General features: G+C 23.5%; 2 protein-coding genes across 4 annotated transcripts; both read left to right on the forward strand.

Annotated features, from left to right (window-relative positions):
* Positions 1-5,630: 5,630 nt before the first annotated feature.
* Positions 5,631-11,843, forward strand: LOC126895455 (protein LZIC-like). Of its 3 annotated transcripts, none has more exons than XM_050667318.1 (6): positions 5,631-5,757; positions 5,833-5,927; positions 6,502-6,637; positions 6,767-6,922; positions 8,488-8,629; positions 9,339-10,172. In XM_050667318.1, the coding sequence occupies exons 2-6, from the start codon at positions 5,839-5,841 to the stop codon at positions 9,377-9,379; spliced, it is 564 nt and encodes a 187-aa protein (XP_050523275.1). In that variant the 5' UTR covers positions 5,631-5,757; positions 5,833-5,838; the 3' UTR covers positions 9,380-10,172. The 3 variants fall into 3 exon arrangements, 2 of the variants coding, with proteins under 2 accessions (XP_050523275.1, XP_050523274.1); XR_007701658.1 differs by lacking the exon at positions 5,631-5,757 and adding an exon at positions 11,530-11,843 and having other exon boundaries at positions 5,764-5,927; positions 9,339-9,436; XM_050667317.1 differs by lacking the exon at positions 5,631-5,757 and having other exon boundaries at positions 5,764-5,927.
* Positions 11,844-13,564: 1,721 nt separating this feature from the next.
* On the forward strand, positions 13,565-18,704 carry LOC126895454 (valacyclovir hydrolase-like). Its single transcript, XM_050667316.1, has 5 exons — positions 13,565-13,709; positions 14,388-14,490; positions 16,487-16,659; positions 16,715-17,121; positions 18,375-18,704. Exons 1-5 carry the CDS (start codon positions 13,653-13,655, stop codon positions 18,451-18,453), a joined length of 819 nt encoding a protein of 272 aa, XP_050523273.1. The 5' UTR covers positions 13,565-13,652; the 3' UTR covers positions 18,454-18,704.
* The last annotated feature ends 978 nt before the right edge of the window (positions 18,705-19,682 follow it).

Raw genomic sequence — 19,682 nt, forward strand, 5'->3', positions numbered from 1 at the left:
ATTTTACATGCTAAGAAAGTGAATGACTCATGGCAACTCTACAATTACCAAAAGTCAGAATAAAATGTGTAATAGTTTTAGTGTATTCTTTATGTGGTCTGAGAAATAAAAGAAGTATTCATTTTGTAATATTCCAGAGGAAAATATTACAGCATTTTACATAACATTGTGTAGTGATATCAAATAATATTAAACTGTAATGAGATATGTGGAGGTCTCTATGGCTTATTAAAATAAAAAAATTAATTTTCGTACATTCAAAATAATAAATTAAAAGAAAATTTAAAAGAATTGTAAAAGTAGTGGCATACCATTAAGCTTTTCTTATAAGAACAAAAAAAATGATAGGAGAATTATAACACCACTCCTTTAAAAATTACTTCTACATAGTAACTAAAAACTTAAATTTTAATATAATTTTTGGTCGTCTAAGAGAACTTAGCCCCCTAGTTACGTTTAAAACTGAGCCAAAGGCCTTGAAACACGAGAAATAATTTCAACGGCTAATAATAAATAGTAATATATTATTAATATAAGAAATATTTAATAAGCCTAATTATTAGTCATTTTTAAAATAAAAATTATTAATCCATCAATATGTCCAATAATGGTTTCATAGAAAATGTACAATAGACAAACATGGTAATAATACTTTTTATATACTAAAGAATATACTTTTGTAACCATAATATCTAATTTTTAGAAATTTTATATTACTCTAAATTACACATTAGTATATTAATTTAATGTTTATATTGCTTGAAAATTTTAATTTAAACATTAAAAACATAATAATAAAATATTTATAATCTATGCAAAAATATTCCAAATTTTTTCAAAAAGATATTTTTCTAAGACTTATTATCAAATAATTTTATATGAAACTTTAATAATTTCATAAATTATCGGTTTTTTTAAGTATCTTGTACATTATTTTTTGGTTTGCTTAGGTACGAGACTTGTGCTTTAACGGAAAATGTATAAACAATTAATCAATCTAATTGATGTTTAACACTACCTTTGCTAAAAAAAATATTCTCATCAGAGGGGCGTCATTCAAAGAGAAAATAGGTGTACTCTCGCCCCAAATTTTTTAAATACCAGACGTAATCATTTTAAAATATTTTTAATTATTTACAGTAAATTAATACATTTCAAATTTTTCTGATGCAGAAAAATATATAAATACATGGTAAAATTTCGTCAAATATACGACTAATTTAATTTAAATTCCATAATAAAAATATTTGATAAATTAATACTAAAATATACAGTGAAAAATCACATAACTTAGAAAATTTCAATGCTTTATATTAATTATAATTTAATTGAAACCTTAAAAAAAATAATAATATCTTAACATTTTTAATATTTTAGTTATAATCTGTATCTTATATAATTAAGTATTTACAATCAAGAATGAAGTAATCAAGATTACGAATATTTTTCAATTTTTCTTTATTATTGTTACAACTATATATCCATTTAATAAACTATCACATATCAAATATATATAACTATTTCAAGGTAATGAAATTAAAAAAACTATTAAGTATAAACTAAATTTTTTTTAGCTTCGATGCGAAGCTAAGAAGGTATTAATTTTACTATGAAGTGTTTTTTTTTTTGTGTGTCTGTTACCACTTATTCTCAGGTCTTACCGAGAAGATTCATTTCAACAATACGTCAAAAGATCATCAATCGTATCTAGTCGAAGATATTATCCTCAAAATTGAAAAAATTTCCATCGTTCCCCGTAAACGGGAGAAATCTCCAAAAAAATTACAAATTTAAAAATCGCTAATTTTCGAAATTTTTTTTTACTTAAAACTGCCACAACTTTTTTAAAAATGAACAAATCAATATAATTTTTTTTTTATAGATTAAAATGTCTTTACTTATCATTAAGTTAATTTTTTTTATAAATTTGACCCTTTACCTGACCACAGGTAAACTTAATTATTATAAGTGCTCCAGAATTCTGACACTTATATATATATATATAATATATTAAATTTATATCTTAAATTAAAGCTTATGTAATATAATTTACTATGAAAAAGAAAAATTTCAGACTTTAGTTTGTGTTCATGGTGAAAATGGACATCAAACTTAATAAAAAAATACAATTGTTGTAAAAAAATTCTTTTTTATATCTTTAATTTTATAATGCTATAACTTTTTGAAAAATATATGGATCAATATAATTTTTTATGATAAATACTGTTTATAAACCTCTTTAATACAACATACTTTTTTTTAAAATAAAACCATTTCCCTTTATATACTTATATATAATTTTTTTTAAATTGCAACAAATTTTTTTTTTACTTTTTACAACAGACATGTATACAGTATTAAGTTTTTTTGAGAATACTTTTTGTCTGAGATAGCATAATTAACTATTCTAATTTTTTTATATCTCATTAAAAATTTACTGTTTTTCAAATTTGAATACTGAAGACGCTTACTCAATATTCTATTTTAGATACACATATTACTTAAAATAACAATAAATTAATGTTAGATATAAAAATGAATTTTAGAAATCAATGAAAAGTATCTTTTAATCAAATTATTATTAATTTTTTACTCATTTAATTTGATTGAAGTAATACGTTTTAAATAGTGTTCATTCAATCGAATAAATATCGTAATAATAAGTAAACGTTTCCCTAAAATAATTTATAGAAAATATTAATTTACTCAACCATTTCAAAATAACCTTGCGATTTGTTTTCTATCTCATTTGTATTTCACTCAAGTCGCAGGACATTTTCATCATTATTATGCACATCCTTCGTGTATATATTGTCATTGAATACGGTTACAACAAATGATATATTTTACAAATTCCAGAAAACGATCGAGTGGACATATGCCACGTCACCACTATGCCGCGACTCCCCTGTGCTTGGTTTTTTTATGCTATATGTCTGTCTCTAAACGAAACACCTTGCCAACTAAAATATTCAAACCATCAAGTATCAATAAAAACTAACTTTCCAATACTTTTAGAGCTTCTTCACTAATGCAATTGTCTTCAATAGTGGATAGTATATATATAATATACAGGGTGATTTTTTTATCATAACCCACTCAATTACTTGCAGAATAATAATAATTTAAACATTTTTTTTTTTTATTATCTTTAGTTACACATTATTCTTGAATTATTAACTATGTAATACTTTTTAAGTTCATCCCTTATGCCTGATAAGGGTGTCACCTTTGTTTTTTTAAATGCGAACACATATTTTAAATTTAATAAAGTGTTTGAGTTTTTAATTTAATAGCAAATGGCATTTGAACTTTTAGTATAACTTTATTTGTTTATTAGATATAAACATTTACAGTTTCAAATATTTTAATTAATATACATGTATAATACACAAGGGATTACAAATACAGGTAGCTAATTGATTTTTTATGACATCGATATTAGAAGGTACACCCCATTGTTATTATCAATGGTAGTAAGGCACATTGTTGTGAGTATATAAATACACTAACTGACAATACAGAAAGGATATTTATTGATAGTCATAATTAATAATAAAAAATCCTAGACTGTGACAGTAACCAAAAAAGTTATACAGTCCATACAATTTTATTCGAATCTTCTTTTATTTAGTTTTAATATTTAATTTATTAACTTTAATTATTTTTGACACAAAACCAGCGAAGATGAGGCTTGACGCGTCAAATAGTCGTCCGAGTAGTCGCGTCACATAATAATCAATTGAAATTTTTATCAAATATTTGAATAAATAAAATCATCAAAATTTTTAGTATCATTTTATTACATTGAGAAAAAATAATTTTAAGGTATTTTTTCTTTCAAAACAAAAATCATGGATTAAAAACTTATCATTTATGAACTTACGACTCAATATTTTGACTATTAATTGATCAAATCCTAACTTATCTATAATAAAAAATGGTCATATTACCAATTATAAAAATCTTAGTTTTAATTTCATATAAGTTTGGCAAATTAAGGGTCATTTTAGGTCGATTTAAAAAAAAAAAGAATTTTTCTTAAGATCATTATTTAAATAAATTAAAATATATGATATCAGTTATTTTATTATATTATATTTCAAATACATAAAACATAAAATAATAATATGTAGGTTTAAAAAATAACTGATTTGCATTAAAAACACATTAAAAAAGTAAAACCATGCTAAGCATAAAAATAGAACCAAAAACCTAGGCAAAACAATCCTATATCACATTTATCCAAGCTTATTTAAAACTTTATATTTACCAAAACTTACTTCACACGACGTAAGTACACGAGTTCAGCACGGTGAGATTGAGTGAAGAAATCGTCAAGCCGAGTCCCAATCTGACCTGTCACGTGAAATTTTGAAATGCTTTTTAAAAAACCAATCATTTGGGAAAAGTATAGATGATATCTAACAGCAATTAAAATCTCTATCATAAAAAATAATTCGACGCAAATCTATAGTGTTTAATTTTTGAAAAAAAATATTGAATTATACCAAAGTCTACATTAACTCCTATTTCCTTATTTATATCCAGATTACAAGTTTTGTTATTTATAAGTATAATATATGAGTAAATACTTATAGTAATTAAAATTAGTATGAAATTGATATTTAATAATTTAGTATTCTAATTTTTACAGAAAAATTATTAAAAGTAATAAAATTGTTGTATATAGTATGATTCTTTTAATATTAGATACTCGAATTCTTTTAGAATAATAATTATATTGAGAAAATTCTTTCTGACATTATTTAATTTTTTATATTTTTCCATTCATTAATTACTAAGGTTTTTTTTTTATTTATCCATTATACCTAGTAATGGTATCAAATTATATATATATATATATATATATAACTAGATAATAAAGTAAAATATGATCTCATTAAGAATATGACTGGTTGATAACAACTTTTTAAGTAATACTTAGGAAGTTATTATCATTTAAAAAAAAATATTGGTGGAAAAGCACGTAATGCCTTATAATAAAAATAACAAAACCCACATTTCATCTCCACTCAACATTTTAAAATTGTTATAACTTCCGAAAGAATGGGTCAAAAGTTGTCATCGACCAGCCATTTTCTTAATTAGAACCTTTTGATATTTTATAAGCTAGATAAATATGTCAATTACCATTATAAAATACAGTTCAAAATTTAAGTTAAAAAAGTTAATTTTTCATGCAAAAGTCGCCATTTTGAATTCACCCCAGTTGGCAGATAAGGTTCCAATTTTCAAATAATATATACCAAAAGAAAGAGAATCACCTAAGGTATTTATAAATATAAAAATATTCATTTGTTAAAAGTCATGAAGCTTTCAGTAAAATAATTTTTAAAAATGTCGAAATTTATTGATTTTAAAAATAGTAATTATTTTGGTAAAGTAACGCTATCTACAATGTAGATTTAGAATCTCAACCTTTATTACTTTAAACCACTATTATATAGTATTCTCAAATTTTATTTAACCATGCTATGGACATAAAAAAATAGAACAATTTAAGTAAAAAGAATTTACATTTTGGTAAATATTTAATTTATACATCTTTAAATATTAGCTTAATCTCTAAATTTTATTTTTTAAATCGATTCAAGCAACTGTTATCTTTTTAGTTGATGCAACTATATATTTCTTTTTGATTATCTAAGAAATTGATATAAAGTCATACAAATTAGTAAATTCTATAGATATGATTATATATTATCTCTACGTATATTATATGATAAAACAACAGTATGTAATTATTAAGCTTCTTTGATCTAATTAATTCAAATTTTATTGTATCCAAATTTTTCGGTGTGTAAACAGGTAGTTATGGTTGATGAGAATTCCTTGCTTAGAGAAAACTTAGAAGCGCAGTTGGATCGATTAGTACAACAACTTAGTGATCTAGAAGAATGCAGGTATCAAATTTAAATAATTCATAATATTAATACTTGAATGTATATTAAATAGTTTATAATGTAATTAATAATACATCAATGGAGACATAAGTAATTCTATAAATAAGATATATATGCAATTATCGTACAATATTTTTTACTGTCTTTAATAATTTACTATATAAATAAATAGTATTTTACAGTATTAATATACATAATGTTATAAATATCACATTTAAAAGTTTTTGAAATTGTTTATTAAACATAATTAGAATAAGGGAAATAAATTAGGATACCCAAAAATTTTATTTTAGTTGGGCTTATGCTTGAGTATATTAACTAAAATTTGTAGTAAAATCAAACATGAATGTTATTACTAAATAGGATGTCAGGATCAAAAAAAATTAATTTGCAAACTAAGAGTTTACTAAGTAGTCAAAATCACATTGTTTTGTTTATACTACAATTTTTATGAAATTTTATCTTTTACATAGAATAGTATTTATATACTTTATAATATTATGTATATAGAATGAATAACATATTTTTTATCAAATATTTAAAATTAAATTTTAGTAACATTTTTATTTTACAGGAATGACTTAACTGATGAAGAATATAATGAAACAAAAGAGGATACTGTTGAACAGCTTAAAGAATTTAACGAAAGATTAATTAAAATTACATCTGGCAATACTACGCTTCATGATAAATTATCTATTATGCGATTGGTAATACAACATGCATAAGAAATTATTTGAACTATTTTTCATTAGAAGGGTCTAATGTAAAATTAATTATTAACAGATTTGATGGAAATTAATTTCTTACTATGTTGATTGTTTTTTAATTTGTTTTAGGCAACAAGTGCTGCTATAACTAAAGCATTCCAAACTCCTTCAATAATAAAATTATTTGCTAAAAATGAACCTAATGCTCTAAAAGAAAAACGTAATCAAATTGATAGAGACATGAAACTAGGGAAAATAAGCTCTGATCTAGGTAACCGTCAAAAGGTATGTCTCCTCAGTAAAATGTTATTATTAGTGATGGGCATTTCAAATATTTTATACTATCGAATACTATTTGATAGTTTTTTAAAACTTTTTTATACAACCAAATAGTTTATTTTTAGCATAAACTATCAAATATTTAAAAAAATATTCGAATAGTTTGAATAGTGGACAACTATCAAATAGTTCGATAGTTACTATTCGATATTTCTGATCACTAGTTATTTGCTAACTTTATTTATTTTACTCAAATCTATCATCATTAAAGTATGTTTATTTTAAGTCAAAATAAACTAGCTTTAATATTTTAAGTTAAAAGTACTAATGTAGTAATAAGACATATCCACTTTTAAAAACTTAAGGAATAAAAAAAAAATTAAATTGTTTTACATTGAAATATATCATACATGATTTATTTTTTGTTATAGCTCCATGAAAAGTTATCAGAAATATTTCATTTTTGCACCTTCGCATATAGCCATTTCTATTATTTTAAATCCTGTGTACAAGTGAATTTTCTTAAAAAAAAGAATTGTATCTGGTTATTTTACCATCAACACTACCTAATACATTAATTTGAAACTAATTAAAATATTTATAAAATCAATGTACTTCTATGATTTTTTGAAATAGATAAATTGAATTTTTTTACAATTTGTATAATATATAAATTATATTAAAATTTATACTTCAAAATTTTTCTTGTATAGAAAGTGACATTTTTATTTGTTTTTTTACTATTAAGTGTCATAAAAAAAACTCGTATAAAAGCCTTCATGATCATTAAAAGTTCAATTGTATTAATCTGTGCTTGAAACCGTTTTCATGACATGACTATAACTTTATTAAAATAATAGCAGTAACTTCCGAATAATGATTTGAATTGTAAAATATAAAAATAATGTATAATGATTAACCCTTAAACAGGCGCGTACCTATTTTTAACGTTCATAGTCGCGTGGGGGTCTATTAGACCCCATTTCTAAAAAAAGTATAAAAAAGTTCATGTTTTTTAATTCAAAGACATAATTTGTTACCATATGATAGATAAATATGGATAACAATTAAAAAATTAAAATTAAAAAATAAATAAATTACAAAATTATGTGCATTACTAAAAATTATATCACGAAAAAAAAAAATTAATTTTCAAAATTTCATTAATATGACCCATTTCAACTTTGATGGATATTTTAAGTCATACATTTTTTTTTCAAAGGTATTTTTTTATGAAAATCTATTCAATATTACTATAAAAACCATCTTCTAAATTTATATCTATGTACACCTTTTATGCAATATAATACATCCGTTTTTATTTATGTGGGGGAATGCTAGACCCCTACGCGACTGTTTAAGGTTTAACTAAAAACTTATAATAATATAACATTACCCAAAACTAAACATAGTGAAATAAAATAAAAAAAACTAAATATTAAGGGTATTAAATTTAAAAAAAAATAAACTGCAAAACTGGTTTAAATAAATAAAAACTTGGTGCTTCAAAATGCATTAACTAATGTTTTTTTTAAGTTTTTAAAATAATAATATATTTTTCATGTTTTTAGTTTGAAGTATTGACAGCTTTACGACATCTTGGTTGTAAACTAACAGATACTGATAAAATATTTATTCAAGAAGAAATGAGAAAATTACCAAATAATACATCAATTGTTGGATTTAATATTACTGATTCATTGAATGGATTTGGTAACTATTGTTGATATATAACTTAGATTTAAAAAAAATAGCTTCTATAAATTTCTTCTTTATGTAGCATTATAATTCTAAAAGTTACAAACTGTTAAATTTTTAACAGATTGAATTCTTAGCCATAAAAATAGAACTTAAAACTGAAAAAATTTAACAAAACAGTTTCCTTAAAAATAGGTTTGAAAATCGAGGTACATAAGGTACTAAGAAACAAATACTAAGTTTTACAGTCATCATCATCATTTCCTTAGCCTCTATCCCAAATATTTGGGGTTAGCCTACTTTATTGATTTGATAAGGTTTTTTACATAGCTTGTTAACCTGACACAACTTTATTATGGCGGAGGAAACCAGTAGGAAGACAAAATGTGTGTCAAGTGCAACTGAAAATCAGGGCTAAGATAATTAAATGTTCCACCGCACCACACTATGCCCCCAAATACTAAGCTTTACAATAGATGTTACCGATGTTTATCTAAGCTACTAATACTTGCAGCAAAAAATCGAAAGACTGATTTTTTTTTTACTTTTGTACCTTTCTCAAACCATTGCCTTAATTTTAGTGATAATTTTATGTTTAGAAAATATAAAAATGCTCGATCAAAAGTATATTATACATTTGAATGAGAATATGTTTAAATATATTATATTTATGCATGAAAGTTAATTAATAATAATTGACTAATTGTTTACTTTTTTTTTTCAGATTTTAATTCATTTTTGAGAATGGATGACAATTTTTCATAAACTTTATTTCTTAATTTCTAAATGTTAACTTCAACCTTACTAACTTTTTGTCTACAGGTAATTCTTTTAATGCTAGCCACTCAATTTCTCTTAAAATATTGATTATATTGAGAAAATTATCTTTGATATCATTTAATTTCATGCATTTTCTGGTTTATCAGTTATTAGTTACAATTTAAATTCATCACATACATCTTATAAGGTAAACTTTAATATTTAAATAAATACATACACATATATAACTAGCTTGTAAAATAAAAATTGATCTAATTAAGAAAATTTTGCGTTAGTACATAATTGACCAATTGTTTTGTAAGTTATTACCATTTTATAATATAGACTAAAGGTTAGACGCATGTATGATAATATTTATTATTAGACATTTTTCAGCCTCAACTTACCTCCCGTCTAGGTATACAAATGTTAATAACATTCAAAATACTGGTACAAGAGTTGTTATCAAACAGTCTTTCTTAAATAGACCATTTTCTAATAAATAAGCTAGTTAAATGTGTACATTGCCATTTAAAAAATTAAAGTTAAAACCTTTATATAGTTTAAAGGATAAATTAAAAATGTATCTAATAAGTGTAAATCAAAAAATATATGAAACTAAATAATACAGAACAACAAATAACAAAAAAATTAATTTATTGTTTACAATTTTTAAGATTTTCAATGCTTCATTCTTTCAAAAAAAAAAAATTCTGAACTTATAGTATTTCTTTTTTTGGTTTAGCATCAAAACCTTTCTTTATGATTATATAATATATAGTTAATTATACAATTGTCATACATAAAATGTAAATACACCATTGTATTTATGGTAAAAAAAATATATAAGGTTTTATAAAATCATTACTGAATTACTCTAAAGTAAAAAAATAATGAAAAAGTATATAAAAATAATATTTGTTGCAAATTTTCGAGATTTTGTGTAACAGACATTTTTTCACTTTATGTTAAAATACAAAATGTGTCAAAATACACAAAGTTAATATTTTTAAAATTCTTATAAAATTATCTATTTTTTTTATTAAAGTTTCATGATAGTAAGTTAAATAAAAAAAAGTAATACTCAAAATTCAGTTTTTTTTTTGAAAAATGACACAAAATTAACTTAAAATATTCAAAAAATTTCAGTTAAACTTAATAGAACAGTCTTAATATAATATAATTTTCTTAATATAATCATTACTTTAAGAGAAATCAAGTGACTATCATTAAAAGATACACTTTGTATATTTAATATTTTTATGATAACATGTGTTATAATTTTTTCTTATTGATTTTTGTACAATTTTAACCATTACATGTATTAAAGTATAACATACTATTTTTAAAAATTATAGATTTTAAAATGTTACAAATATAATATAATTATTGTTTTAATTTTTCAAATATGAATATAAATTTGATCTAAGAAAATTAGAAGGCAAAATGAATTGTAGCCTTCACTGCCTTAAAATACTATAAATTTATGATTTTCATGTTAATAGTGTAAAAATTATACTTATGTAAATAGCTTTTAATATGTATTTACGAATGTGTAATTTGTATTTTTTAATTATTCCCCATATTTTTATTGTAGTTTTATACTTTAAAATAAAATCTGTGGGTAACATAGAAATCTGTTTGAATGTAACTCTTATATCCTATACAGTAAACTTTAATAAATTTACCAAATAATGTTAAAGTTGTTAAAATATACAATAATTTTATAATAAAAATGAAAAATGAATCAGTAGTGCCATAAAATATAAATCAGTATTCACATAATTTTTTTTCAAATAATATATTAGAAAAAGCTAACGATCCAAAAAAATATTTAAATTACGTTTTTAATAAAAAAAAAACCCAGTTAATATTTTACTTTATATTTCATGTTATTTTATAAAAAAAATGTGATTCCATTAAATCATGGAAATTTAATATTTTTTTTAACTTAAGGATATAAAAAATCTTTAATTAATGAAATTAATTAAAGATTAGTGATCTGATTATCTGAATTACTTAACACTAAATTATTTTTTACTTAATACTCATAAAATTATATCATATAATCCGTTATATTATATAAATTTCCCATCTCCAAATGTCCCCTTATAATTAAGTATTATGGTATTCAACAGTTGAATGTTTTATTATAGGTGTAAATTGGGAAGGGTTTGAATGAGCTTAGCCACTCCAAAATTTCAGAAAATTATATATTGATTAAAGGAAAAAAAAATAGGGACGGCGAATTACACATAATAACCCCTCCACACATTTTGTTTAAATTGCACCTATGTACTTAATGTTATTATGATATTATTACCAATGTTCATTATTGTTTTGCTGTTAAGATTAATTGAAATTTCTTTACCACTCAAAAAGTCTATCTGCTTTTTTATAAACTACTCCTTTGAATAAAATACTGCAGCTACTTTACATGATACTTGATGGTCATAAATACTGATCGGTAATTAATGATCTAGAAATTTCTATCGTCAAAAAAAAACATGATAGTTATAATGAAATTTTTTAATTTAAGGAGAGGTTATTCAGATAAAAACTTAATGTCCGTTCCAAATATAATGAGTACTGATGTTTGAATTTTTTATGCATGCATTGCCTTTTTGAGCAATACAACCAAAAAAACGACAAACGAAGGAAAATTATTTTGATGATCAAAAAAAACGTCATCATTAAGTTTATGTTTATAAAACTAATTTTTCAAACGAATTCATTATGAAACAATATTATTATGTTGATAATATCTAAATTATAATTTAATAAAATATATTTGAAAAAAAAATGCTAAAAATTATTATTATTATTATTTTTAACACAAACAATTGGTTTTTTATGAAATAATAATTATGTTTAAGACGTTCATATTTTATAAACTTCTGGTAAAAACTTGTTTTTAATATATTTAATTTGTTTTTATTTATTAAAAATAATGGAACTGAATTGTATTTGTTCAGCTATGAAAACATATTAAATGAACAAAAGAAATAATCGCGGAAGTAATTTATTGCAAAATTTTCATGTTTGTTTTTTTGCCAGCAAAATATGATGAAATCACCTACAAATAAATACAAGATTATATTATTTTGTATTAAAAAATATCTATTAATAATGTGTATTGTGTAAAAATGTTTATTTTATATCATCAGCGATTCCTGTGTAGGTGTCCCACCGTCATTTACTAATTTGACTATATACACCAATGTTAAAATTTGGAAAACCCAATGGGATACCTATATATCTGTATCTATAATGATCACGAATGCTGACCTAGCTGTTTGGCGTTATTAGTCGATTCAATATACAAAAGACCATATTAAAGTATTTAGTGCATTATCTCCTTAGTCTTATAATTATTATTATTCCTGGATTTGTAAAATTTTTTTCTAATTCATCATCATTATCTCTTTAGTTATATATCCCAATCTCAGCTATTTGGGGTCAGCTTTAACTTTCAATGATTTGACAGGATTTTTACACCGTCCGTCGACCTGACACTAACTCATTATAGCTGAGAGAATTGGTAAGGTGTGTGTAACAGTTAAGTTCCCGTACGGTAAACTATCCGGGAACCAACAGCAAACAGGACAGCTGAATATCAGCTCTAAGGCGGCGACTAAATGATCCACTGCGCTACACGACGTCCCTATTGTAGTAGTTAATTACTATATTTTATTCCCAGGAAGGAGATCGACTTGGGTACTTATTTATGCTGATAGATCTCTTAAATTTATGAATACATTAATTTGGTCTTATGATTTACTTTTATCAGTCTCTTTTTAATTATAAATTAATGTTACTGATTGTACAATATGTTCTATTTATCATAATCTACTCAAATACTTATATATTATTCAAAGATTAAAAAATTTTAATTTTTTAGCTTTTAAATTAAACATAATATATTTAAGTGCGACTATAGGATAAAATTGTTTTTAAAACTGATAAAACATGAAGATTTTATTTAAATAAGAGTAATACAATACAATTAATACAGATATGAACAATAAGTATTTTTGTATTTTCACAAAAATAATTGACATGAATTATTTACATTAAAGGAAATCTCACATTAGAAGCACCTTAACAAACATGAATGAAATTTTTTTAACCACATTATACATATACCTATTGTATTATACTTAGATTTTAGCAAAAAATATTTGTACAATTCAAACTATAAAACAACACAATTAGATACATGTTGTATATCAATTAATGTTATTTAAAAATTATAGTTTCCACTATTATATAATCCATAATGTTTTTCAGTAACTTTATTGTTATTTTTTTGGCATGTTACTTGTCAATAGAAAATGTAAGTATTATAATAATATAATGTTGCCTACTGACATATACTACATTCAAATTGAATAATTAATTATTTTTAATTTTATATAATTTTCCTGTCATATTTAGGGATGATAATTGTAATTTTATATTATTTAATAAACAAAAAAAAAAGAAAATTTTTAAAAACTGTATGGAAAGTTGATAATTTAAATTGATGGTAAAAATTAATAAGATAAATAGTTTAAAGTAGACAAGATTGGTAAGAGGTATTAAATTGGAATAGAGTATAAGATTGTGTAGTGAACAATATTTAGAAAATGATGTTAAATATCCCTTAAAATTGCATAATTTGTCTTAGTGGTTTATTACTGGTTTTATTATTATTATTAGTGGTTTGAAAGCATAAATTAAATTTGTACTTGCCTTAAACCTTATGTCACGTAAAAATGTTTTAAGTAATCCAACGTCGATTCCTTGTATAAATTGCACTGTGTTTTACACTACGCGTTTTATAGTCAATATAATTTTTACGAAAACAATTCAAATTTGAAATAATACGACTTCATTATATAATCAATTTTTAATCAAAACTTATTTTGCATAATTAAACCTTTATATTAGATACTCGCCGAATATAATATTATTACAACACGTTATAAAATATACTTCTAAATATTCGTCTCGAAAATCTATATTTTTGTAGATAAACTGTATTCAGAAAAAAGTTATTATTTCTGGACGAGAAATTCATTACCGAACTGAAGGCCATGGAGAGCATACATTACTGCTGATAGATGGAACATTAGGTAATTATTTTTTTTTAAAAAAATATTTACATAAGGCTAAAAGGAGAGAAAATTTCCTGGGTATTATATATTTAGGTCAAAATTTAATCAAATAAATAACATTTTTACAAATTAATTGATAAAATATACAATAATAAAAAAAAAAAACGGTAGCACAGTGGGGTCGTGGCATAGTGGAGACATTGCATAGTAGGGTCCAGTATAGATTTAATCTGACAGTGATTAAAATCACTATCATAAGAAACGCTTCGATGCAAATCTGTAGATAGTGTTTAATTTTAAAAAATTGATGGATAATTGCAAAAGCAACATCAACTTCTATTAAAATAAAATACAAAACCCATAATTATCATACAAAAATAGTATATTTTTCAATATGGTAGCCATTTGCGTATAGAAGATAGATCGTCGGAACAAATTTTTTTTTTTCATTTTGTAGTACATAAAATAAGCTTTAATTTTATATATGTTTAAAGGACGCAGTATTTCCGGAACATTTTCAAAAATTAAGTTGAAAAAGTTATTTTTTGTAAAAAAGTTACTATTTTAAATCCTCCCAGTGAGCAGAATAAGTGTTAGATTTTCAAAAAAAATTATATCAAATGAAAGGGAAATATCTAAGGTTTCAATACAAAAAAATATTATTTTTATTTGTTCATTTTTGAAAAAGTTATGGCAGTTTTAAGTACAAAAAACATCCCGATAAAATGTAATTTTTATCGCAAACATTACATTTTTTTTAGAATTTTCGACAAACATTTGCACATAGAAGATAAGATGTCGGGACAAATTTTTTTTTTTCATTTGATAGTATATAACATAACCTTTGATTTGATATATGTTTAAAGGACGCAGTATTTCCGGAACATTTTCAAAAGTTCAGTTGAAAAAGATCTATGTTTTTTACAATATTTTAAGTTTTGAACGCCCCCTATATAAGGGGAAATTGTCCAATTTTAATAAAAAGTATGTCAAATGAAAGATGTACTTATAATGTATTTAGAAAAAAAAAATTTGTGCTGATATATACATTTTTCAAAAAGTTATAGCATTTTTAAGTTGAAAATTTAAAATCGAAAATCGAAAATTTTAACACAAAAATAGTGTTTTTTTAACTACGGCAGCCGTTTAAATGTAGAAAAAAAAGTGTCGGGACAAATTTTTTTTTTTCATTTTGTAGTACATAAAATAAGCTTTAATTTGATATATGTTTAAAGGACGCAGTCTTTCCGGAACATTTTCAAAAATTAAGTTGAAAAAATTAATTTTTGTAAAAAAGTTGCCATTTTAAATCCCCCCCAATGAGCAGGTTAAGTGATAGATTTTCAAAAAAATGATATCAAATGAAAGGTAAATATCTAAGGTTTTAGTATAAAAAAAAATTATGTTGATTTGTTGATTTTTCAAAAAGTTATGGAAGTTTTAAGAAAAAAAAGTGAAAAAATTTCGAAAATTAGCGATTTCTAAATTTGTAATTTTTTTGGATATTTCCCCCATTTGCGGGGAACGAGGGAATTTTTTTCAATTTTTAAGGGTAATGTCTTCAACTAGATACGATTTGTGATCTTTTGACGTATTTTTGAAAGAAATCGGTCCAGTGAGAGCTGAGAAAAAGTGGCAACAGACATAAAAAAAAAAAAAAAAAAAAAAAAAAAAAAAAAAAAAAAAAAAAAAAAAAAAAAAAAAAAAGGGAAAAAAAAAAAAAAAAAAAAAAAAAAAAAAAAAAAAAAAAAACACATCATAGTAAAATTAATACCTTCTCCGCTTCGCATCGAAGCTAAAATGTGCCGGTAGATAAATAAATAAACAGTTTGTAATTCTACAAATTTTTAGTATAGAATTTAAAAAAACATGTACAATTCTCGAAAAAAAAGTTTTAACTTTTTATAGATTAAAATATTATACTACAAGTAACATTTATTATATATCACGTACTCGAGTGGATGAATTTTTCCATTAAATCAATAGATAATGTGCGAAATATTTTTATTTTTAGGTGACATAGCTGCCAATAATTTTTTGAACATTTATAATAATATTGACGAAAATAAATTTAAAGTCATACAAGTAGACTTACTTGGTTATGGAAGAAATCAATATGAGAAAAGAAACTACACTGATAAGTTTTTTTTTGAAAAAGATGCACGTTTTCTCCATGAAGTTATGGAAGTAACGTTCTTTCTATTAGTTAAATTAATTGTATATTATAACGGCGATTTTTCAGGCTTTAAATGAAAAAGAATACTCTGTTGCGGGCTGGGGCTACGGAGGAACTGTTGCTCTGGTACTTGCGGGTATGTTCCCCAAAGAAATAATAAAAGTTGTTGAATGGGGTGCCAAACCATTTATTTCGGAAGAAATTATTAAACAAGCAATGTCTAGGAGTAATATACAGAATTGGGATACGCCAGAATTAATTAAACAACTTAAGAATCACACGCGAGATTACATTATTGAATGTCATAAAAATTTAGCTGATGGTTTTAGACTATTACTTAATGAGAAAAGTGGTAACCTTACACAATATTTTTCAAAAATTACAGTTCCGACGTTGCTGATACACGGTATCAAAGACAATTATGTAAAATTGGAGCAGCCATTAGAAATACAAAAAATCATAACATCGGCACGGTGAGATTGAATTAATTTCAAAAGAAATTTATATATTAATATACATAATATGCAGCGACTAGCTGGGCGACTGCTCGGGGTAGCATTTAAAATATTTTAGATGTCTTCATTAAAAATATCTATTAAATCAATGATTTTTTCCTATGCGACAAAATACCTAGACCGATCCTAATAATGGGCATAACATATAATTATACAGAGTGTTTCAGATCACTGTGTCATAATATGTAAAGTTATATTATACTTGATGACATTACGGCTTTTTACGGTTAGATTAGTACGTGTATTTAATCATTTTAGATTAGGTTTTCCTAAGCATTAATGATTGTTATGAAAAAATTCAGTAGTGTAATTAAATTGGCAATAGGAAATGAACAATCACTCATATCTCTTTTTAGCTTCGATGCGAAGCTGAAAAGGAATTATTTTTACTGTGATGTGTTTTTTTTTTATTTTAATCAGTCATTGTAATCACTGTCAGATATCATTAAACTTGACCCAACTATGCCACATCATCACTGTGCCGCGACTCCCATGTGCTGGATTTTTACAAGCTAGATCAATATTTTATATAATAGAATAAACAGTTTTTATTTTAACATGTACTGCAGAAATATATCAACTGAACTTAATTAAGAGTTTTTGGTGTTCAAATTATTTTTTGAAATTACTCTATAAAATGGCTATATCTCCAAAAAAATGTTAAGTGAACTTTTATTTATTTTTGTAGTAAAAAAAAAAAAATAAAAATAATAAATCTAGAAATGATCTAGATATCTAGAAAAAATGTAAAATCATAAGTAGTTATTAATAACCAAAAATTATTAAAGTCATTAAGTAGACCTGTTCTAGCTTATAAATATTTGCTAATCATTTTTATTTTACAGAAAGCACTGCATAATATTAATGTCTTAAATAAGTTGTACCCACTTGACGGGATCGCCCTCTTTAGTATGCGGGCCATTAAAAATGTGCAAAATTTATGTTTAGACTTTTAAAAATACTAGAACAGTGGGGATTGCTGATATAAATTATAAATAATAGTCGATTATACAAAGAAAAACTTTCATTAATTAAATAATTATTATAATTCCTTTTAATAAATAAATAACTGATGAGAAAATGATCGTTACGAAATCACATTGGCAATTATAATTTTTGTGATATCATTATCATACCTTTCAGTACTAATCTTATGTTAAGTTTTATGCAAACAATTTCGAAATAGTATTAACAAAATTTTCTTTTTTTAGAATTGAGACTTTACAAAATGCTAGTCATTCTCTCCATAATGATGAAGACTTTATAAATCTCATTAAAGGTTTTTTATAACATTATTTCTAAAAAAAATGTTGTTTGGGTAGTCTTTATAAAAATTTAAAAAAATTAATGTACTATTATATTATTATTATTATTATTATTAATATGCAAATTTATTACTCCGACTAATATAATGTTAAACTTTTCAATTGACTTTATGTAATAGATTTTTATTGTTGCATAAATTATGTTTGGTTTTACTGTAAACATTAATATGATTTTTTTTATAATTTGATGGTATTATAATTATTATTGATTGAAAATGTTGCAGTTTTTTTTTTTTTTTTAGTGGAAATTTCAAATTAAAATTATTGAAATGAAAATATTTTCATGATATAATTTGCAAATCACTTTGCTTAAGTCAAGAGCTTAGAATTAAAGGAACGTATAAATCAAAGTTGAGATTTTTTTTATTATTAGCCTATTTCAAACAATATATAAATATTTTCTATTAGAAAATGGTATATCATTAATTATGTTATATATTTTTATTATTTCATTAGATTAAATGGAAAATGAACATTTTTAATATTGCTCACCTAAAAATTAAAAAATTGGTTGATACGCTACTTTAATCCTGCCCTTAAAATTTACAAACTTATTGTTTATGTCTCTATGAAAATCAGATTCAACTTTAACAACGTCTATAATAAATTCTATTGAAAATATAATAATAATAAACTCAGTAGTTCGGACCCGGTCATAGAATATGAAACCAGTGTAGATTGATATCTTATTGTAATTAATACCACTATTTTGAAAACAATAGGACCCTTTTCCTTACTTATTGAACACTCTATATACAAGACTGTTCGGTGTGAATAAGCTTCAAGAAAGCTTGGTAAATTTTTTTTCGGATGGACGGTGTTTTTTTGTTATAGTACAGCCTTAGCCATCGAGGGTAGTTAAAACACGCGTTTAAAAAAATCTATTTAAAATACAAGTACGCAGTATAAAGCGTCCCATAAAACCAACGTAAATATGAACACTTTTGGTGTTTTAAACACATTTAAAACGTAACAACTCTAGAACCTTCCAATTTACCTTTTCTATAAACACTACTTCATTGCAAATGAAGTACAAAATATTTGATGATATAAAAATTGGCAAATTTCACAAAAAATAGGTATTTTCTCATATTTTTCCCTAGGACTTTATTTTTTCCATATCATCCTAAATGTTGTCTATTGTTTTTAAATGATTTATAATATTTTTACCCAAAATAAGTTTTAGTTATTTTC

The sequence above is a fragment of the Daktulosphaira vitifoliae genome, unplaced genomic scaffold, assembly GCF_025091365.1.
Source record: "Daktulosphaira vitifoliae isolate Bord-2020 unplaced genomic scaffold, ASM2509136v1 Scaffold_1, whole genome shotgun sequence".
Taxonomy (NCBI): domain Eukaryota; kingdom Metazoa; phylum Arthropoda; class Insecta; order Hemiptera; family Phylloxeridae; genus Daktulosphaira; species Daktulosphaira vitifoliae.

Bases quoted from the DNA above. Each gene is read 5' to 3' on its own strand.
- LOC126895454 (XM_050667316.1), top strand. From the start codon at position 13,653: ATGTTTTTCAGTAACTTTATTGTTATTTTTTTGGCATGTTACTTGTCA. The intron at 14,491-16,486 runs GTAATTATTTTT...TTTTATTTTTAG, and splicing joins GCTGATAGATGGAACATTAG to GTGACATAGCTGCCAATAAT. The intron at 16,660-16,714 runs GTAACGTTCTTT...GCGATTTTTCAG, and splicing joins TTCTCCATGAAGTTATGGAA to GCTTTAAATGAAAAAGAATA.
- LOC126895455 (XM_050667318.1), top strand. From the start codon at position 5,839: ATGGTTGATGAGAATTCCTTGCTTAGAGAAAACTTAGAAGCGCAGTTG. The intron at 6,638-6,766 runs GTAATACAACAT...AATTTGTTTTAG, and splicing joins AATTATCTATTATGCGATTG to GCAACAAGTGCTGCTATAAC. The intron at 6,923-8,487 runs GTATGTCTCCTC...TCATGTTTTTAG, and splicing joins ATCTAGGTAACCGTCAAAAG to TTTGAAGTATTGACAGCTTT.